Below are 23,078 nucleotides of genomic sequence, written 5' to 3'. Positions count from 1 at the left end.
TCATGCTTTGGGGATCACTTATGGGTGTGTGCCCAGCAGGTGCACCTCTCTGTCTGCCCTCTGTCTGTTGGCATTGCGCCCAGCGATATGCCCCCCCCCTAAGCTCCCAAGTGTATTTTCTAGCCAGTGCTGCTCTGAGATCTGGTACAATGCTGGTTCTGGGAAGAAGCCATCCCTGGAGTCTCTCTTGGTTCCTAGGCAGCTGCCTTTGCGCCTCAGTGGTTGGGGTTGAAGAAGAGACAAGCTCTGCAGAAGAGGCCGAATGAAAACACACAGAGGAGAAGTCTGATCTGCTGCTGTCCTCTCCTTCCCACCCGAAGGAATATTATGGCGCATCCTTTTCACTCTCGGGCATCATTTCACCTGTACAGAAAAACAAGTAGAACAGGGAGACTTAATTATTCAAGCTAGGATTTAACTAAAGATGATAAGCGTGAAGGCATTGTTTAGGGGAGGCTGCAAGTTTGGGCTCAGAGGGACCCGTGGCTCACCAGCTCTTGTCTGACCACAACACCCATCAAGCCCAGGCTTGAGGGCAGGTACCAAAAGATTCCAACTGAGAAAGGGCTCTGCCCCTGTGGAGATGGCAATCTGGAAACAGTGGCTCATGTTCTCCTGTCCTGCCTCCTTTATAAAGATCTGAGGAATGAGATCATCACCCCACTCTTACTTACCATCCCAGGCCGCCCACATTGTCCTTTCTTTTATCAGATCAAAATGATCAGACAACAGCAAAGGTTGCTAGGTTTATCGAGGGTGCAATGAGATTAAGGGCCACTATCTGAACAGTAATCTTGGTCATTTGATTGCCCTTTTTACCCATTGTTGTCTTTTTAATTGTATATGCTGTTTGTTTTATGTTGCTATGGTCGTTGGCTAATGCGAATAAAGTTTATCTATCTATCTATGTAACCCAGGCATCTAGGATGATGGGAATTGTAGGCAGATTACATTGGGAGGGTGACATCTTTCCCATCCCTGCTGCAGGTCTTTTATTAGAAAGAAGATCCCTCCCCCCCCCATTATACTGAAATTTTGATGTAGTTCTAGGGGCAGTTACAGTATATTAAAAGGTGCATTTTGTAACACAGGGATCAGTGGAAACTCTTTTCCTATTGCTCTCTCTCTCTCTCTCTCTCTCTGTGTGTGTGTGTGTGTGTGTGTGTGTACACACATGTTGGGAGCCCCCAGTCTGTATATATGTGTAAATTTTGCAGCTGGGGGGAAAGGGTTAAACATCTCCTCCCCTATACACTGCAGTCCTGATGAAAATTGCCCCCACACTTGCTTTTGTGGGGGGGGGGAATAACTTTTATGATGATGATGATGATGATGATGATGATGATAATAATAATAATTATATCCCCCCATCTGGCAGGGTTTCTCCAGCCACAAACAAGGATTATGGGAATAATAAATGATACAAATAAGCAGATCAAGTTTTCTCATGTCATTTCTATATTCTATTCAATTCAATCTTTATTACGGTCCAGAGACCCAACAGATCATTACAAAGCAATACACAATTTAGACAGCCTACTATATTGCAAAAACAGCACAATAAATTTGCAGTAAGCCCTCCACCCTGGTTGATTAACAGAAAACAGCAATGCTGATGTGACTGCTAGCAGCTCATTCAGTTTCACATGTAGTTAGGCTCTCAAATGCAATGAAGCTTCATAAAAAAATATATCCCCATGTGTAAATGTCAACCTTTTGCCTCCCCTGTTTAATTCTGGGTGTCTTGTTGAATCCTTGCTGCATAAGCACAGCTCACTGAAGTCCAAGCAGACCTTAAATCCCAACCGCACGAGTAAACAATCATGTTATTCTCTTAGTTTGACATTGTCCTTTCCCATTTCCCAATTATGGACTGGAAACTGCTGTTTACCAGGCAATAATATTTGCTTAGGTAGCACAGTGTAATCTACTTTGAAGGCCACCAGGCCTCCAAGCTCTTGTGTAGAGAGAGGCTGTTCCCATTATTTACTATCAAACTCTCTTTTAACTGGAAATATTAGGGGTTGGAGTGCTGAACCTGGAACCTTCCAAGCTAAATATATGCTCTGGCCTTCTCTCTTGAGTCTGGTAGCATTACCTCTACTTGGAAAGAAGCCTTGCAATGCTTCTGGGACCTCTCTGAGTATCTGAAGCTTGTAGATCTGCTGGTATATCTTCTCCGCTATGTCTTCTGCCTGGAAAGATGAAACAACGGCAAGCATCAGGCTACCTTTGGGCAGAAAAGGGTGCAGGTTTCTCTGCTCTGACGTGAGATCTCTTTTCTCCTGCTTTGAGTGGGGAATCTTTTTCAGCCTGAGGGCCACATTGCCTCAGAGACAACCTTCCAGGGGCCAATAGTGGGTGGGGCAACAGATGGGTCTGCAGGAGTGCGCCTTTGGGGGTGAAGTCAAACAGTTGAGCTAGCAGCACTGAAATGACCTTCTCAGGGTGCAAGCCTGGGCCGGATGATAAGACCTCATGCTTGCTGATGTGGTCCAAAGGAAAGCAGAGCAAAACATGGGCTGGATGAGTTGCTGGAGGGAGATGTACAAGGCACCATCTAACCATCTTAGGGACTCCATTCTGGATTTGTGTAGGGTTTACTCCTTAACCTTTTCTTCTCCCAAAGATATCCTGCAAGGCAGCAGAAGATCAGAGTTTTCCTTCTCCTAGATCAGGCTTTTCCAACCTTGGCCCTCCAGATGTTTTTGGCCTACAACTCCTATGATCCCTAGCTAGCAGGAACAGTGGTCAGGGATGCTGGGAATTGTGGTCTCAAAACACCTGGAGGGCCGAGGTTGGGGAAGCCTGTCCTAGATGGCCCCCCTCCCCAGGTGGACGAGACTCACGTGTTCCTCACTTCCCTCTACAGCACATGCAGAAACCACTTTCTTGACCGCTGGACCAACTATTGGTCTCATCTACTCAATCTGCCAGAGAATGTGTTCACATGCAGGGGAAGTCCCTAACTCACTGATGATTTGAGACCTTTTGGCTATCCTCACCTGGTTTAGCCAGCCACTCAAATCTGGTTTCCGGGATGTGGCCACTGTCGCATTCTAGGAGCCACAGGTAAGAGCTGAGTGCAGGGTGGGAACCAAAAGTGGACATTGTACCCCAGAAGAAGGCGTGTCACCCACTAGAGGTACTGCCCCTCCCCTAACACCTCATACACCCTAGTAGGCTACAGTCCAGCCACCAGTGGCACCATCTTGCGCCCACGACTGCGGATACCCAGGGCCCAACTGATGTCTTGGTGGTAAAGCAGTTTCTGATGTTTTGAAGCCTATCTTGGTAGCTCACCTTATCCGCCATTATCTCATTGGCCTTCCCCAGGTGGGAAAACACTAGGAGGATCCCAGCCTCTCTTATCCTTAGCTCAGGATTATAAATGGCCCGCAAAGATGTCTCCAGAAAGGTTCTCGTCTGATCTTCTGTGAAGATGTTTCTGAACAGCTAAAATCAAAAGTGTCCACATTTTAAAGATTGTGTGGCAGAACTACATGTATATATATGTGTGTATATATGTATATATATGTATGTATGTATGTATGTATGTATGTATGTATGTATATGTGTGTGTGTGTGTACATTTGAATGGAACAAGTGGAGATCTATAACAAAAGTTACAGTGTCTTCTTTTCCTAAGGCCCCTCCAAATGGGTGTCATTGTGGTTGTACTCTGCAACATATTATTCTTGACATGGGAGGTGGGTTTATTCTGCTTTAGCTTGCTCTGCAATGCTTCTTCAGTACCATCACATGATTGCTGTCAAGCAGGACGACAAGAAACCAGGACAGTTGTGGTATAGAAAGCTATGGGATTTCAGCAAGACATTGTGGGGTGTGCACTGACTGGAAATTAGCAGTTTGACACCCCCAAAACTCTTGCAGTTGCAAACAGTCCTCCAAGCGGGATTATGTGTGACCACCCCAATAGCTTCATGAGCACAAACAATCATGAATGGAAAGGATCTCTGGAGGGATCTGGTGTCCCTCACAGGAGTCCTATGAAGGGCTCCACCCAACCTGGAATTAGGAGCTGTGTAGCACTGATTGGGCTTGAGCAGGGAAGAGTATCATGAGAAGAAAGGAAGAAAAAGACATACTTCTTTCTTTCCTAACCCCCATCCTCAGGAGAACTTATCCCATTCTTCAAATAAGTCTGAAGAGCTTTGGTTTAAGGATGGCTGCTACTTTTAAATCTGAGTATATTATTGCTCAAGCTTGTAAGGGTGGGGTAGGTTTCTAAAGTGTGGGGAAGGGATTAGGTGCCATGTTTCTAAAGCAGGCTAACTCCCTTTCCCTTTCTTCCCTCCCCACGACCAGAACCCACAAAACCTGGTGGGGCCTGGGTGCTACTAAGCATGCCCAGTCAAAATGAAGTCTCCCTGTCTCCCTCTCAGGTTGTAAACAGCTACATTTCTACATATCTAGAGAGTCCCTCCAGTGTGCGTAAACCATCGTCTTGTGGCCCCATTTTGCTGCCAAAGTGTAGACAGGGTTCAGGGTTTCCAAAACTTGAATCTCCAGCTGTTTTTGGACTACAGTTCCTATCATTCCTGACCAACGGTCCTGCTAATGAGGGGTGGTGGGAGTTGTAGTCCAAAAACAGCTGGTGGCCCAAGTTTGGGAAACTATGGCATAGAGCCACCAAGATCATTCTTGAAAGGAACGGTGCTGTGTTATCGGCTCTGAACGGCTCTGTTATCAGCACCACCGATACTGAGGGCTTGTCCACATTTGGGCTTGTCCTGAGCCTAGAAAGCATGGGTCTGAGTGGTCTTCAGTTTGTCCTATGTATTCTTAGAATGGGTCCAAGTGGTTTCCCATTGCCCTGTAGCTTTCCCAGGGAAAACCCACTCTTTAGCGATGAATCAGGGCAAATATCAATCACCGAAAACTCGATTGATGTTTGTTCCGATTCAGCTCCAAAGAGCGGGTTTTCCCCAGGGGAAAGTGGAAGTATGGATGAGCCTCTTCTACACTAGCCTAATTCTGGGGAAGCATGAGGCATTTCCATTGGGTGTGAACTTATCCATATTTAATGCTGCCTCAGAGGTATATTCTTACCTCCCCCACCCTGCAGGAATCCACGTAAGCCAGCATTTTCTGGTCTTCGTAACTGTGGCACCACAGTTCTTCAGCCTCACTCACGCTCAGCCCTGACAGGGAAACAGCAGAAGTACCTCTGTTTCTGTCTATGTAATGGGTCTCTTTGACATTACGACCTGGGATCTTTCTGTCCCCTTTGGAAGATAACTGCTATCTGTGCAAGGATTTGTGAGGTATCCTAAGATTTCCCCACAAGGGGATTTGTCCAGTCCCACTTGTTCCTGCAGTGGTCCGAAGCAAGACTTGAGAAATAAAGATTTGCATCTGGGTTAGGAGAAGGTATGTCAAATACTTTGTGGCCTTAATTGTTACGCTTACGTTTATATATGGAGTGTGGCCTATGGGAGAAGATGAGGGCAGCATGAAACACAACAGTGAGCAGGCTGCCAGGTTTTGGGAGGTTTTTTTTGTGTGTGTGTGTTTTTGTGTGTTTTTTGTGTTTTTTGCAGATATCAGCTTTCTTGTGGAAGAATTAATATGTGAAAAGAAGGGAGATCATTTCTCAGTTAAGTCCTAATCCCTGTGGGATACTTTGCCCTCTGGGATCTGTACAAGTTAAGAGAAACTAGAACAAGTTAAGAGAAATGAGAACAATGACACCTTTCAGCATGCGTGAGGAGATTAGCTCAATGCTACAGTGCTGAATGGGACACGGGTAGCGCTGTGGTCTAAACCACAGAGCCTAGGACTTGCCGATCAGAAGGTCGGAGGTTCGAATCCCCACGATGGGGTGAGCTCCCATTACTTGGTCCCTGCTCCTGCCAACCTAGCAGTTCAAAAGCACGTCAAGTTCCTCTGGCGGGAAGGTAAACGGCGTTTCTGTGCGCTGCTCTGGTTTCGCCAGAAGCGGCTTAGTTATGCTGGCCACATGACCCAGAAGCTGTCTGTGGACAAACGCCGGCTTCCTCAGCCTATAGAGCGAGATGAGCGCACAACCCCAGAGTCGTCCATGACTGGACCTAACGGTGAGGGGTACCTTTACCTTTACAGTGCTGAAACAATAAGCCTGGAAAGAGTTTATAAGATGTGATAAGCACGAATTGCCCTAACTTAAGCACAGGTAGGTGAAGGTAGGATAGGTAAAGTGTGTGGGGGGAGGCTTAGGGTCAGAAACAGGTCCTACTATTAAGAAGAGTGAGGGGGTCACCAAGGCAACTGGTAGTGGGTGTCATGAAACTGCTAGGTATTTAATTTACCACAACTTGTGCTTTTAACTCCTAGGAAGACAGAGTTGTGGGATTTTCAACCTCTAGGGTCAAAATAATTTGAGTAGCCTTGACTAGGTCAGTGTGTGTGTAAAATTTGCACACCACCCTTCACCTGTCGATCTCAAGGCAGTTTACAACATAAAATTGCAATACACACAACACTTATGATTTATAACAAAATTATGATATAAAAATGCCCATGGTTCAGATGCATCTCCAACTCGCTTTGAAACATCTTGAAGAGATACATCCTTAATGGAAAATGTTCTAAAGGGATGAGACACTGTACAGTATATGGATTTTCATGACACTGTATTATCAGTTGTTGGAAGCAATATGTGGCCTCCCAAGAAGGGGCTGCTGGTCTCATGTTTTCAAACCAACTTACCCATCTGATCGAGCAGCAGCTCATAAAGGCAGCTGATAGTCAACCTGGCCTGGTTGCTCACATCTTTCATAGTATCTGTGATACAGATTCCAAACTGTGCCACGTGGTGTCCCAAGGCAGGAAGCTCACTGGACTTCTGCAGGGACAGAAGACAACAGAGATCTCCAACCATATTTTGTGGTCTGCTTCTCCCCTTGTTTCAACTGATCTCTACTCTTCACATCCTCAGTCCAGTATATCTGAAAGAGTGTCTCCACCCCCATCATTCTACCCGGACACTGAGGTCCAGCGCCGAGGGCCTTCTGGTGGTTCCCTTGCTGCGAGACGCCAAGTTACAGGGAACCAGGCAGAGGGCCTTCTCGGTAGTGGCACCCGCCCTGTGGAACGCCCTCCCACCAGATGTCAAAGAGAACAATAACTACCAGACTTTTAGAAGACATCTGAAGGCAGCCCTGTTTAGGGAAGCTTTTAATGTTTGATGCATTGCCTTATTTTAATATTTTGTTGGAAGCCGCCCAGAGTGGCTGGGGAAGCCCAGCCAGATGGTGGGGTATAAATATTATTATTATTATTATTATTATTATTATTATTATTATTATTACTACTACTATTATTACTATTATTATTATTACCCTAGCCTGTGAGGAAGACAGGTCCTTAGCAGGAATCCTTTCTGTGGACACATTCCCATGAACATGGAGAAGGGGAAACGACAGGTTGGACCTGCTTCGCCTAGTACTTATAATAATATAATAATTGTTTTATTATTTGTACCCCGCCCATCTGACTGGGTTGCCCCAGCCACTCTGGATGGCTTCCAACAAATATAAAAGCATAATAAAACATCAAACTCGTATCGGGGCTGCCGTATTGAGCCAGGTTCTGGGGGTACTCACGTTGAAATCTGGCAGCAGAAGAGCATGTCGCAACACAGTGGTGCTGCAGAGGACAGACCTATATCTCTCTTGGGGATCGTTGGAATGAATCCAGAAGTTGATGTGCTGAGGAAGGAAGCAGCAGCTCAGAATGACTGCAACATCTGGCCTGAGACTTACACACCACACATTGACAACTGTGGCCCCACAAACATCTCTTCTTCCTCTCGGCCCTGTCATTTGATCCTGAAAAATTCTAAACGGACTCTGCATTTGTCAAGCTGATGTTGGTCTGTTGCATCCCTTAAGCCAGGCATGTCCAAAGTCCATTTCGGGGGCTAATCCAGCCCGCCGGTCAGCCCCTGTGGCAGTTCATTTCCTGGGGTAAAATCCTAAAAACCCCTTAAAAAAGCTCAACAACTTTGGTTGGCCCTTTGGTCGGCCCTCACGGCCCTTCATTTCATCAAATCTGGCCCTCTTTGAAAAAAGTTTGGACACCACTGTGACTTAAGCCATGTTTCTATACTGTTGCGTGGCGGGTGATGTTGCTGACTCAAAGAATGCCTACTAGGATGAAAACTATATTCCCATGAAATGTATTTACATGAAACATTGTTTATTGTGTTCTCTCTCTCTCTCTCTCTCTCTCTCTCTCTCTCTGGGATTTATGTGAACAATGAACAGCTGGCTATAAATACATTAAGCAAATATTCATAAATGCTTTCCCTGCCAGACTCTCCATCGTATAAGTGGCAAGATAAAGTGCCACTCTCTTTCCATTTAACCCACTCACCTTCAAAATAAACATCAGGTGGCTTGTAGTTGGAACCTCAGACAGCACGCCCTTCAGCATGATCTCCATTGTGTCTGCAGACGATTGGTAGAGAGCCTGAAGGGAAAGAGAGCCAAAGGCTAGTGCAGGGTTTCGCAAACTTGGGTTTTCAGCTGTTTTTGGACTACAAAAACATCATCCCTAGCTAGCAGGACCAGTTGTCAGTGATGATGGGAACTGTAGTCCAAAAAAAACAGCTGGAGACCCGACTTTGGGAAACCCTGGGCTTGTGTAGAGCAGGAGTGGGGAACCTGTGTCCCTCCAGATGTTGCTGAACTTCAACTCCCATCATTCCCAGCCAGCATGAACAATGGCGAGGAACGATGGGAGTTGTAGTCCAACAAGATGATCTGGAGGACCATAGGTTAGCCACTCCTGGTGCAGAGGCTGAATTCCTTTGCCCGCTAACAAATAAGATGACAATCAGACTGCCACTTCCTGAGGAGTACCCATGTTAAGTCTGTTGCAGGGGAAACAACAGAGTCCTGTGGCTTTTGTGGACCAGAGTTCCTCTTCATCAGATACTTGAAAGGTTGTCCTCATTGGCAGGTAAGAAAATAAGATGCGTTCTGATGGAGCAGACCAAAGGTCCACCTAGTCTGGCATCCTCTTCCCAACCAAATGCCTATGGGAAGCCCACAAGAAGGACCTGAGTGTAGCATTGTTCCTCCCAGAAACTGGTACTCAGAGGCCATTGCCTTCAGCAGTGGAGGTATAACCCAGATCAGGGGTCAGCAAACCTTTTCAGCAGGAGGCCGGTCCACTGTCCCTCAGACCTTGTGGAGGGCCAGACTATATTTTTTGGGGGGGGGATGAACGAATTCCTGTGCCCCACAAATAACCCAGAGAGGCATTTTAAATAAAAGGGCACATTCTACTCATGTAAAAACACACTGATTCCCAGACCGTCCGTGGGCCAGATTTAGAAGGCAATTGGGCCAGATCCAGCCCCCAGGCCTTAGTTTGCCTACCCAGTGGGCTCAAATGTCATGAGACGCAAAAAATAAGAAGTCTGCAGCAGTTCAAGTGGAAAAATATATGCAGATAGGCTACAGAAAACCGTGTAGCTCAGCCAGTCCAACAAAGACCTTTCTTTGGGAAGCAGATTCAGGATAACAAGATGGAATGTGTGATGTAGCCAAACAACTCCCCATCCTTATTTTTCTGATACTTACATCTGCCTGCTGTAGCCCTGAGGATGGACTCTCTCTCAGCAATATGAGCAAAACTAAAGGGACAGTGCACCAGAAAAAGAATATTCTCTTTCCCCAGTATTTATAAGAAATCCTGAATTTACCTGGCTGTGAGGATTTCCCAAATCTGTATCCATGTTAAAAATGCCATGGAGAGCCAGCCGCAAGATACCAGACAATTGCTCAGGATCAAATGGGGGCTTCATTTTGCTGTCAGGACCAAAGGAAAAACAACTGGTTATTATGCTGGTTGAGAGGAGGGGCTGTGAAATAGAGAAAAACGCAAATTCTGTTCTCCCTTTAAAAGTGGGGGGGGCACCTCTTTCCTCCATGGAGTCTTTTCCTCCATGTTCTCCTAAGTAAGCCAACAATGTCATGTAGATGCTGCACATGCCTGGAAAGGGCAAGTTTCAGCCCTCTCACCAGAGATCATGATGTCTGCAAATCCCACTGAGAATCAGAGAACTGTAGAGTTGGAAGGGACCCCGAGGATCATCTAGTCCAGGGGTAGTCAACCTTTTCATACCTACCACCCACTCATGCATCTTTCTGGATGGTAAAATTTCCTTCCCGCCCACCAGTGCTCGATGGATGGAGGATTCAGCTTGTGCCGTAGAACCCCCTACCGCCCACCTAGAATCCTGAAACACCCACTAGTGGGCAGTAGGGTCCAGGTTGACAACCCTTGGTCTAGTCCTTGAATGCAGGAATATGCAGCTATCCCATACAGGGATCGAACCTGCAACCTTGGCATTATCAGCACAGCGCTCTAACCAACTGAGCTATGTCTAAGAAAAAGGTACGTGGGGTTTTCTCCTTAATGAGAACTATATGCTGAGCATCACTTTCCTGGCTGAGGATCCTGTGGATTGGAAGTGCCTGAAGTTTTCTCTGCCTGTCTCCTGCCCTGAGATAAGTTGCTGTGGTGTCATGGGCTGGGGAAGGAGGAGGTTTGCAGAACCCGGATAAGCACAGTCCTGCCTTCAAGCATTCTAAATGAGGCAACCATGTTGCAGGCACCAAAAAACGAATGCTCAGGACATCCCTAAGCAGCATTCTAAATCAACAGGATTTGTCTAGATTGGGAATATGAGCTATAGGAGAAAACTTTGGAATTGCAAAGAAGAATTTAGAGTAGCGCCCTCGGAAGAAAGAGGAGGAGCAGACAAAACAAAGGGCTTGGGTGTAAGAAAAAAATAATTTATTCTAGTGCACATTTATAGTTTAAAGATTATCATCCAAGAGGAGACTGGAGCATGACCATAAAAAAGCATATAATGTTCAACTGTCCCCTACATAGCATAGCCAGGACTAAATTCCTGGGTCCTGCTTTACTGCGCTTGGTTGGCAGGCCTGTTGAGTCACACGCCGCACTGCTTTTGCAGGATACAGATCCTTCTGTTACTCTGCAGGTGGCGAGATTCCTGAATGCGGTTATCTCACACGCAAAAACCACCAAACAACAACAACAACATCAAAATCTAATCGGACAGTTATGATGAGAGTGCATGTCGGATCTCGTCTTCAGTTTTCCTTTTTCTGTGAACCGTCCCTTGGAGCTCTCCGGGCCCCATGCTGTTATTTGGCTCTGCCCAATGACCCACCCTTGCATCGCGGTGTTCACCTTCTGTTGTCAGATATATCGGTCTTTAAGCCTTTGTGCTTTTTTAGGTTTGTACATATTTTATGGGCTAATAGCCGTAAATAAATAAATGTAAATAAATGTAAATGTAAATGTAAAAAAGCAAGAAAAGGCATGGGGAAATCTGAACTGAATATCGTCAGTATAACAGTGATGGTACAAACCAAAAGAATTCACAAGGGACACTGACTGAAAGAGGAAGCAATGAAGAGAAGCACGTAGTCACATCAGTACCATATATTTAATGCACATTTAAAACACATGGGTTTCCCCAAACAGTAGTTTACCCCTCACAGAGCTCCAGTTCCCAGCACCCTTAACAACCAGAAACCTGTTTGGTTTTTAAAACAAACAGGAGGGAATCATATAACTTTGTGTGAAATGTAGTTTGAGGGGGAGCCAAGGATTTCTGGGTTTATTCCAGCAATGGTATGGGAGATGAGAAATGCAACTGGAAAAATATCCCCCTTCCCCAATGATGCAGTTGAGAAATACCAGTGCTATAGCCAGTCTGGATGTGATTTTCATAGGTTGACTTGGTACCTGAGGTTGTAGACCGTGAGCATTGAGCAGGATAGGAGGAACGATGGCACAGAGTGAACAGGCAGTGTCTCCATCACCATCTGGGAGTGTAGGACGAAAGGGGAGAGTCATTGCTGTGTAACACTTTCCTCCCAGGTTCTCTTACTCAGCTGCAGTGGTGTAGCAGGGATTGCCAGTGCCCGGGGCCATGAGGAGTAGGGTGGGAGGGAAACAAATGTGCATGTGCATTCAACTGCCTAACGGCATCTGCATCACCCAGGAGATCGCAGCCACAGAGATAAGAAAATAAGAGTTGTTCCATTGTCTGAAGAGGTCACTTCCTGGTTTGCATGGAGAAACCATTTTCAATGGAGACCAGTGATGGAAGTAAACAGCTGCATTGAAGCAGCACCGGGTATTGAAATTTTGCACCCTCTAACAATCTTGCGCCCAGGGCAACTGCCCCTGTGGTCTCCTCATGCTGCACAACTGCTCAGCTGTATTTGTCACTTTCCCCCATCTAGTCGTCTTCCCCAAACCTCCAAGCCAACATTACCACCTTCAGGGTATCATTGTTACTATTGTTTTACAATAGATTTGGCCATCCTGTTCTAATATGGCTGCACACTTCTCTCCTTTCTGCCACAGCCACATCTCCTCCCTTCCCCTGGGTTCTTCTGTACTTCTCAACATTGAGTCCACCCCCCCCCCAATGTTTTAGCTGCCCATCTGCTCCACAGGATTCCTGGTGCCAGATATCTCACTTACCAGAAGTGCTTCCACCAATTCATTCTTCGTGTATGGGAGATCCAAGGTGTCCTTGCCACTTTTATGCGCAGTCATGCAACTAGCAGAAATGGCATGGAGGAAGCTAATTTTCTCCTCATTGTTGTCCAGGATACTCTGGAAAATATTATTCATTCAAGCTGCCCCTACTTCTATGTGGGAACGGCAACAAAACATTGCAGCGCAGAGCAACACTGTCCAGCATTCCCACCACCCCACTCCATTCCATTCCCCTTCTGCCATTTTCCATTTCCTCCACCCACAAATCTCCGTCATCATTCCATGGCCACTGAGCATGCTGTGTCCTTATTGGGCTGTTTTTTGAGTAGGGGGAACCCCTTAGGGCAGGCTCCCTCAAACTCGGCCCTCCATATGTCTTGAGACTACAATTCCCATCATCCCTGACCACTGGTCCTGCTAGCTAGGGATCATGGGAGTTGTAGGTCAAAAACATCTGGAGGGCCGAGTTTGAGGAAGCCTGCCTTAGGGTGTGTGTTTTTTTGTGTAAAACTTTTTTTTGTACTTTGGTGAATGTTGGGGCTAACTTCTGTGTGGATGCTGCTGTTTTGGCTATGTAAACTATGGCAAACACAGCCTGAACCAGGAGGTGCTGGCATGGTATGCAACAGCTGCCACCTGACCACCCAACAGCTGAGTTGCTGTTACTCAATTCTGACCAAACTAAGCTTCCTAGAGCAAAATATACACCAGGAGGCTTAGAATCCAGTATATAAATGAGGGACGAGGGTGGCGCTGTGGGTTAAACCACAGAGCCTAGGACTTGCCGATCAGAAGGTCGGTGGTTTGAATCCCCGTGATGGGGTGAGCTCCCATCGCTCGGTCCCTGCTCCTGCCAACCTAGCAGTTCAAAAGCACGTCAAAGTGCAAGTAGATAAATAGGTACCGCTCCAGTGGGAAGGTAAATGGCGTTTCCGTGCGCTGCTCTGGTTTGCCAGAAGCAGCTTCGTCATGCTAGCCACATGACCCAGAAGCTGTATGCCGGCTCCCTCGGCCAGTAAAGCGAGATGAGCGCCGCAACCCCACAGTTGGTAGAGCAGAGCTTTCCAAAATTTTCATGTTGGCGGCACACCTTTTAGACATGCATCACTTTATGACACAGTAATTCAGTTTCACTAGCAAACCGGAGCTTAAACTAACCCCTTTCCAGCCCCATGAGGAGTGTGGGGAACGTTCGCACAACACACCTACCCACTGCAGCCGACAAACCAACATGTTGTGGCACACAACTTGGAAAGCGCTACGCTAGAGGGCTGTGAAAATGTTTGCCATGGGCTTTTTAGACTTGTCTACCCATGTACTACCTGAAACCAAAGGGGTGCTTTGGTTGCCAGATGCGATCCCCTAACACCCCCCCCCCCAAGTTCTCCTTCCGCCTCACTATAAACCCTGTCCTTTGATACATTGCATTTCCACAATATATAATGAGAAGGAGAGCCTGCAATAAAATATTGCACTGTACTCTCACCTCCTAATGAGAGTGCTCTTCCTAATGCAGCTAGCCATGCCTTCTGCAGCAAGCTGTTCTGTCTCCACCTGGAGTTACTGCCCTCCCCACCTTGCCAAGCTCTCAGCATTCCTGGGTTACTGGGCATAACCTGAAATTCTCAGAGTCCCCCCTGAGAATGTGTAGACATCCCCTTTGTTTTTCAGTGGCTCCGTTTCAGCTGCAGTGTTGTTGGCACTGAGCTCCTGGAGTCACTATCAGAGAGAGTAGCAATATGTCTGGACAGTGTATCCTTGCTTCAATTTTTCGCTTAGCTACATTTTATGCAGCCCTGAAGACTCAACTTCAACTTCCACCAGTCCCAGCAAGCATAGTCAATGGCCAGGAAATATAGTTCAGAAACATTTGGGGGGGACCAAAGCTTCCCAATATCTGTAGTGCTCAAACAGAGCTAACAGGGATTTGGGTTTTCCCCAGATTGCTATTTTTTTCTGATATATCACTGAAGAGCAGGTTTTCCCTCGGAAAGGAGCAGGACAAGGAGAAGACTCCCTGGACCCATGATGAGAAAGTGTTGGTCAAGTGGGAAACTGCCAGGACTTGTGCTTTATAGGCACACCACATGCATAAGTGTGGATGAACTCTGTATTTATATATATATATAACTGAGATCAATAATTGCAGTTACCTGTCTATGACAGTTGTGTACATTTTACAATTTTGTGTGTGTTCTGTAAGCTGCCCAGAGTGGCTGGGGAAAGCCAGCCAGGCGGGTGGGATATACATAATAAAATGATCATCATCATTCAGTGCATGGTGTGGGAGTGACCATGTGATCAGGATCCTGCAAAAACAAGTTTTGCTTCAAAAGCAGGCAGGCATGCATGCAGGCAGGCATGCAGGCAGGAAGGAAGGAAGGGGAAGTTTGTACCTGTTCTTCACAATTAGGTGTTTCCATCATATTAACGATGATGTCAAGATCTGATAAGTTCCCCATCTCTGAATAGATCGAGGGCATCGACTGGATCGTAGATTCCAAGGTACTGAATGATGAAACTACAGCAAAAGATATGGTAGAAGCAGATTAGTGGGCCTTTTTAGTGGGTACTCCTGGAGTACCAGAACCTCTCTCTTTTTTTGCTGCCCAGGGCAGTCATTTTAGGTTGGCACCCACAGCACTCATGTCAAAACAGCACTGGAAAACCAGTATTTCCATACTTCATCAAAAAGGGGTGCAGCCAGGGCTGGATTTAGGTTTTATGAGGCCCTTTATATATCCAGCTGTTCTTTGTCAACAACAAATTGTTGCTATTTTTTATTTTCATTCATGTTTTTCTTTTTCTTTTCTTTTTACCACTTTTTAAATAAATGTAATTCTTGTAATAAATGAAGAAGAAGAAGAAGAAGAAGAAGAAGAAGAAGAAGAAGAAGAAGAAGAAGAAGAAGAAGAGGAGGAAGAAGAAGAAGTATAGATATTTAATTTCTCCCTGCCCATTGGGAACAGAGCCATTTGGTGCCATCATTGCAATGGAAAAACCCCTTGCAACCAGGCCCCACCCCTCTGCCTCAGTCTTTGTGACTGACCCAATTCACCAGATTCTTGGCTTTTGTCTGAACAACCCACTTTATCCCCCCCCCCCCCGGCACCTCCTTACCTATAGTACCCCCAATTGTACTTGTGCTCTCTGGGGTGGTGCTCGTAAGTATTAGCGAGTTGTGGGTTGTCAGGGCACGGACATCAAGCCGATCAACATTGGGTTGCTTCTTCTCCATTACTGGGTCTTGCTTCTCCTGTAGTGGTTTAAAGCTTTGGGGGCTGGTCTTGCAGTTCCCACAGCAGTCCCAGAGCAGCCTTCTGTTTCCCCCTTCCCCTACCGAAACATCCCTTTGTGCTCTGCAATGGCAAAACCTCCAGGATTTGGAAGGCCCTTTCTTCTGATCCTTGGATTCAGGGCCCACAGCTTGCATCCTGTGGTAGGCCGTGCATGGCCTGCCCTTGGGAAGGGTTTCCAAGGAATCATCAGGATCTCTCTCGGGAGCACTTACACTTTCCTCTTCCGCTGGAGCAGCATTGGTGTTCCTCCTTGAAAGGAGGGCCCGCAGTCTTCCCAACCTTGAACAGAGTGGGGGAAAGCTGAGGAACGGGGCTTGTGGCGCCACCTTATTTTACTGAGCTTAGTCTACCTTAGCCCTCTAGGATGGGGAACCGGTGGCCCTTCATAAGATGTTGGACCGCCAGCTCCATCCAGTACACAGACTGAGACCATTCCTGCCTGCAGACTGTCTCGCCAGAGTGGACTACTGCAACACGCTCTACGTGGGGCTACCTTTGAAGTTGACTCGGAAACTGCAATTAATCCAGAATGCGGCAGCTAGACTGGAGACTGGGAGTGACCGGCGACACCATATAACACTGGTCCTGAGAGACCTGCTTTGGCTCCCAGTACAGTGGTACCTCGGGTTAAGTACTTAATTCATTCCGGAGGTCCGTTCTTAACCTGAAACCATTCTTAACCTGAAGCACCACTTTAGCCTACGGGGCCTCCTGCTGCTGTTGTGCCACTGGAGCACAATTTCTGTTCTCATCCTGAAGCAAAGAAGTACCACTAGTGGTACCTCTGGTTACAAATTTAATTCGTTCCGGAGGTCCATTCTTAACATTAAACTGTTCTTAACCTGAGGCGTGCTTTCGCTAATGGGACCTCCCGCTGCTGCTATGCCGCTGCTGCACAACTTCCGCTTGCATTCTGGGGCAAAGTTTGCTTCCAGGTGCGCCTACTTCCAGGTTAGTGGAGCTTGTTACCCGAAGCATTCACAAGGAGGATGGTACGTAACCAGAGGTATTACTGTACAGTGGTGCCTCTGGTTGTGAAAGGGATCTGTTCCAGAGCCCTGTTCACAACCTGAGCAGAACGCAACCCGCGCCTGCGCATCTGCGGGTCGCGCTTCGCCACTTCTGCGCATGCGTGTGACATCTTTTTGAGCGTCTGTGCATGCGCAAGCAGTGAAACCCGGAACTAACCCTTTCCGGAACTTCCGGGTCGCCGCGGGACGCAACCTGAGAACGCTCAACCTGAAGCAAACGCAACACAAGGTAAGACTGTACTTGAACCGTTCAAGATAGGTCTATCTTTTGAAAATAAACCCTGCCATGGCTGGGAGGAAGGAATTCCCTAGAACTGCTCTGAACTATAGCAGGCCTGGCTCATGTTATTTGGTTGTCTGAGGGAGTTTGGCAAAAGCCAGTTGGACTAGCAGCTGAATCTGAGGACAGCAGAGTAGTGTAGGGGATGCATAATATGTACGCCTCTCACGCAGCAACTGGGGAATGGCAGGGAGGCTGCCGTGGCAGCTCCCCGGCACCTGCCGCCTAAGGCAATTTCCGCACTCTGCCCTATGGTAGGACCGTTCCAAATGTATAGTGTTAGAACCAGAGTACAGAGCTGCTAAGAAATCCTACTTACATCTCTGAATATCGAATTCCCCCCTGTCACATTCACTCTCTTCAGGAAGTGTTGTCCAGAGGCTTCTTAATCACCTGGTCAAGGTCTAGAAAACAAAAGTATTTTCAGACTGAACAAATCGCTGCCACCAGCCAAATCAGGAACAAATGCAACCCCCATGTTCCCCCTATAGGTGATCCGACATGAACACACAATCCCCATGTACATCATTTCAAACTGATTTTTTAGTGTGGCACCAACTACACTTTACAACTCTCTATTGATATCTGGCAGGTGTCTCTTATTCCTCTTTCCCTCTCTCTTAACCTGTTTTCTATTCTTTTTTCTTTTTCTTTATCTCCTCCCCTTTTTGTGGTTTTTATTTTAATCTAGATAGACGTCTTAGTTTAGTTAAAAAAGGGGAAAGATATTAAGCTTTGTATTTTTCTCTATAAGCAATAATTTATTTATTTAAGATACCTGGCAGGTGTCTTCACTATACTCTTTCCGGGGCTTACTTAACATTTTTTTTTATTTAGGCAAACCGATCCAGACATTTAGTAGTTTCATGTGTTCTAATTTGTTTTTAGCTCATTGTTGATTTTAATGAGTTGTTGAATGTTTTTTCTTATAAGGCTATTTTTAGCTGCTTTTAATCGACAAATTTACTTTTCCGTAAACTGCTTTGAGGTTATATTATGATCAAGGAGTATGTAATTATTTTTCCCAAATAAACAATTTCCTACTGATGTGACAAGTCAGTCGCAGGCACACACATGTTCTGTGCGTTAGGATCATTGGATATTGTCTCAATTATCCCCTTTGCTCTTCACCCCAATCTGTTCCTCAGTCTAGGCCACAGGCATGGCCAGACTTGGGACTACAACTCCCATCACCCCTAGCTAACAGGACCAGTGGTCAGGGATGGTGGGAATTGTAGTCCCAAAAAACATCTGGAGGGCCAAGTTTGGCCATGTCTGCTCTACTGGCTCCTCAATAGGAGCTCAGCTTTGGGGAGAGTTCAGTATCAGCAGGTGATAAGACCTTCTTTACAGTTTGCGGAGTTTTCTAGATATGCACCACCTCAGTCTCCTGTCCTATTAGTACACCATAGTGCGAGACTCAAAATATAGCAGTTATTGGGGGGGGGGGGAGAGAAATGCCAACAAAATGGGAGAAAAAAAGCATCAAGCACTTACTCTCACAAAAGACCTCTGGTTATCTGACAGGTGAGCCAGCAGGGGGAAATGTCACAATGGAGGACATGTGACAGTTACCTTAGCAACCTGGGCATTGTTTTTCTTAATATTACCCTGGCCTTCTTTTTATTCATTAAGCCTGCTATGTATTGCGTCTGTGTTTTCTTTCTGTTTGGCCTTGATTTGCACCTGCACCTGCTATGCCTAGGCACCTGGGATTCTCACCCCCTCCCATTCATACCTGGGGTCCCATTACGTGCTCCTTCTGGCAATGTGCATAAAGGATTTAAACCAGCTCAAAGGCAGCTGCTACGCTGCTCATCCATGGTACGGTTTCATTATGTGTGTTACTGGAGTAGATGGGGAATGTGCCTTTAGGCACGGGGAGCTGTAGGAAAAACAAACAGATCTGCGTGTCATGGGTGCACGTATCAATTAATGCAGTGGCGTAGCGTGGGTTGTCAGCACCCGGGGCAAGGCAAGTAATTTGCGCCCCCTAACACGTGGATTTTGCGCCCCCTAACCCGTGGAGCACGCCCCCCAGATGTTGCGCCCGGTGCGGCCGGCCCCCCCTGCACCCCCACGCTACGCCACCGAATTAATGCAATTGCCGTTGCTGTTTGTGCTTTCAATCGTGGCCTCCTTAGCAAAGGAAAGATTGTATTATGAACATATTTAATGCTCAATTTTTTATTTTCTGATGGCTAAGGAAAGGCATCATTGCAAGCAGACACATATTGTAACAAAAATCCTGGGTGTCCACTTCTGTGTCAGCAAAATGCTTTTTTTGGGGGGGGGTTGCTGATTTTTCAGCAGATACATTTGGGGTGTTTGTTTGTGAAGACATTGTGTTTTCCACTGGGTGACTTCCCCTGAATTTCTCTTTCAAAGGGTTAAGCCTCCTCTGCCATCAGTTCTCTGTTCTAATTTCCCCTTTCTTGAAGCAGCTTTTCTATGAGAAAAGCACTTTGGGGGTTTGCTTTGACTTTTTAACCACTCATTTTGCTTACTCGCTTCCTACATCATATGTGCTTCATTTCATGCCTGCACAGTTTGTGGCTGGACTGGCCAAATGGTTGACTATAGACCACACAAATATTGTGTCCTGCTAGGTCAGGGATGGGGAATTTATGGGTCTCCAGATGTTGTTGGACTACAATTCCTACCATTCCTGCCCCATTGGCTTTGCTGATTGAGAGTGAAAACAGGGAGTCCAACAACGTCAGGTTCCCCATCCTTGTGCAAGGTGTTTGAGAATCCTTCTTTTTTTCACAGTCAAGGAAATCAGCAAAGTAGGATGTTCGTGAAGCTTCTGCACAACTGCTATGTATGTGTTGGTGTTTCAGGATCAAAAGTTGTGCCTGCTTGCTTTAATCTTTTCTGTTTGGCCGAGGGGAAGTGGAATAAAGAGCACAGGCATGCAAAAAACGTCATGTTTCTCCAAAAACCTATCTCCTATATGCTTGTGCAAGAAAGCTGAGACTCAAAAGTTCACCTCCTGCTCCCACCAGAAAGAAAATGGGATTTGAACATTCAGATGTGAACATTCATATATCAGACCCTTCAAGTGTCCCTATTTTCCAGATACAGTCCCAAAGTTACGGAAGCTGTCCCAGTTTCTGATTTGATCATGGGATGTCCCGCTTTTCTTTAGGAAGTCCCCATTTTCATTGGAGAAATGTTGGAGGGTATGGAGTTATGCAACCCCTGAGCCAAGGAGATAAATAACTATACAACCTTTGGAAGACATCTGAAAGCAGCCCTGGTTAGGGAAGTTTTTAAAAAATGTTTCATGTTACTATGTTGGAAGCTGCCCAGAGTGGCTGGGGCAACCCAGTCAGATGGACGGGGTATAAAGAATAAAATGAAGACACAACAATCACAAAAATAATAGTAGGTATAGAAGATCGCACACTGGTGGAGGGAAGTACTGGGCTGTGGGGGAGGGAGGTGAAGGGATTAATTGAAACTGTTAAAGATTGGTATAGGATTTAAGAGATTTAATTTTTCATAAAGATTCTATAAGGAAAGCAGAAAGCAGCAAGAAATATCAAGTAAAGGTATCGGAGAGGAGATCAGTGTAAATGAAAACATGAGACTTATGGTTTTGTTACATATGGTTTTATTTTGGAGTTGTTTGTTGTAAAGAATGTATATTATGTGAATTAAATAATTGATAATAATAATAAAATGAAGGTGATAGAACAGGACGTCCCTATTTTCATTGGAGAAATGTTGGAGGGTATGAAAAATATGAATGGTGTTTTTATGTTTTTAATGCTGTAATGTAGTTCTGCTTTTGTTTTCAAATGTGTTTTAAGTCACTTGGAGACGTCTGGGTATCAAGCAAGCAACAATGACATTTCAACACTACAATCACAAACAAATACACTGACTATAGCATCAACTATTAGGCCTCAGCTTCTGGCTGGCAGGGCAATCACAATACATTTTGCTGCCTGAGGCAAAGAACAAAATGGCGCCCTCCCCTTCCACTTCTAGAATCCAACTGGCAGCAGAATCTTGCTTCAACACTGGGATGAGATGCTGCCCTGCCCTGGGGGCAGTAGACTAGGTTGGGTGGCACAAGGGAAACAGAGGGCTACTGGATGTTCTGCCTGGAGAGTCTGCTGTTTGAGGAAGCTGCCTCACTCTGCCTAATGGTAGTGCTGGCCCTACAAGACAATTAGAGGGGGAAATGACAACCATTTCTTCTAAAACATATATCCTAGGTTTTGCACAGTGAAGAAGAAGATGATTTGGGCCTTCGTACTCCCATTGTGTGGAGGACTGTAAAAACAGGGTTATGTTAGGAAAGGATTTAAAGAAAATGTACCAAAATAATTATTGCTGTTGATTTATAAAAAGTGTAGTCTGCTTTTTGCCCCAAAGTGATTTCTGCCATAAAATTCTGCAAACCTAAAAGCCAATCACAATTTGAAACGTAGCTGTACAAACCAAACAATATGAAAATCCCAGGATACTGTAGAGATGTTTTACAATAACTGAAAACAGGTTTGCCAGCTGATCCCAAATACTTGCTCCTGTGCCTTTTAAAGAACCATGAGTGGCAGAAATTAGTAGCAGGTTAAGCTTTCTGGACCTGGAGATAAATATTACCACCTGCTAATCCTGACAAATCAAACAGCTGACCAAGTCACAAGAGCAGGGGATGGTAATAAATAAAGGTAGCCACTTTAATGGGAAGGCACACGACAATATTTTCCAGCTTTTCTCACTATATTCAGCAGACTGTGAGCCAGTCCCCTATGTTAGGGTTCCTATATTTCAATCTGGACACAAAAGTTGCTGAGCTTGGGGGGTGTAGTTGCTGACATTTTTGAGCTATGTCCAGATTTCCCCAGACATTTTGCTGATTTCCACCCGGATACTGCTTATGACTGCAGTATTCTGGGTTTGTCTGGGAAATTTGGACGTACGGAAATACCTACGATTCCCTATGTATATGCAATAAAAACTATGGCATTTTGGTTGTTCTTTTGAAGGAGACTGAACCGCAGGATGGCCTTGAATGGCTTTCCATTCCCAAACACAGTTGCCAACAGACCCAAGTATTAAAAAATAAAATAGAGAATTTCTAACACCAAAGTAACAGGTTATCTTCTTGTCCCCTATTGAGCAAATGCAACGACTGCGATGAAAATACATCTCAAGACACAAACCGATCTTCAGTAATAGCAGAGCAGCATTTTTTTACTTCCATGCTAGCTAATAGCTCCTAACAAGGAATATGAAAATATTCTACCCTGTGGATATTTCCCCATCAGTGCAAAATGTTACCAGCAATTGACCCAGCCCCTGCTGAGCATAAAAGCCCCCTTTTATTAAAATGGCATGCTTCCACCATGTTAATGCTGTGTTATCCCCCCCCCCCCCACATAGTGTTTTGGAAATGTTGTTTGATAGACAATAGTTTGACAAGTATCTGTAGTTATACAGGCTGTTCATCGAGTGAAGGCACAAACCCCAATGACTCGCTGGAATAAATGCTTTCATTAATTTAAATGAGGGTGATCGGATGTGGAAAATGACAGCACTCCTGCACCTTTAATAGCTGTGCAGGAGAGGGGATTTCAGCTAGTGTCTGTGGAGTGAGATTGGGTCTTCTGCAATATTAAAGGTGCAGAAGCCTCCTCCCCCCCCCCCCCGGTCACCCTAAATTCAACAGAATTAACTGCTAAGGAAGTGTTCAGGAATATTTTAATGTTCTCTCTCACTGCTGGTGTCAGTAGTTTTGTTAGTCCTCATTTAATGTAAAGAAATGTAAAGTATTGCACTTGGGCAAAAAAAATGAGAGGCACAAATACAAGATGGGTGACACCTGGTTTGAGAGCAGTACATATGAAAAGGATCTAGGAGTCTTGGTTGACCACAAACTTGACATGAGCC

At 45.7% G+C, this 23,078-nt stretch overlaps 1 protein-coding gene across 1 annotated transcript; it reads right to left on the bottom strand.

Moving 5' to 3' along the window:
- Nucleotides 1-1,978: 1,978 nt before the first annotated feature.
- On the bottom strand, nt 1,979-16,111 carry LOC114588045 (maestro heat-like repeat-containing protein family member 7). The gene is made up of 11 exons (XM_077921626.1): nt 15,691-16,111; nt 14,958-15,082; nt 12,544-12,678; nt 11,797-11,876; nt 9,716-9,821; nt 8,380-8,475; nt 7,608-7,712; nt 6,712-6,847; nt 5,074-5,249; nt 3,304-3,456; nt 1,979-2,195 (listed from the first exon to the last, which is right to left on the bottom strand). The coding sequence occupies exons 1-11, from the start codon at nt 15,992-15,994 to the stop codon at nt 1,983-1,985; spliced, it is 1,629 nt and encodes a 542-aa protein (XP_077777752.1). The 5' UTR covers nt 15,995-16,111; the 3' UTR covers nt 1,979-1,982.
- Between the last annotated feature and the right edge of the window lie 6,967 nt (nt 16,112-23,078).

This window comes from Podarcis muralis, chromosome 17 (genome assembly GCF_964188315.1).
Source record: "Podarcis muralis chromosome 17, rPodMur119.hap1.1, whole genome shotgun sequence".
NCBI lineage: Eukaryota > Metazoa > Chordata > Lepidosauria > Squamata > Lacertidae > Podarcis > Podarcis muralis.
This window is presented reverse-complemented; position numbering and strand designations above follow the sequence as displayed.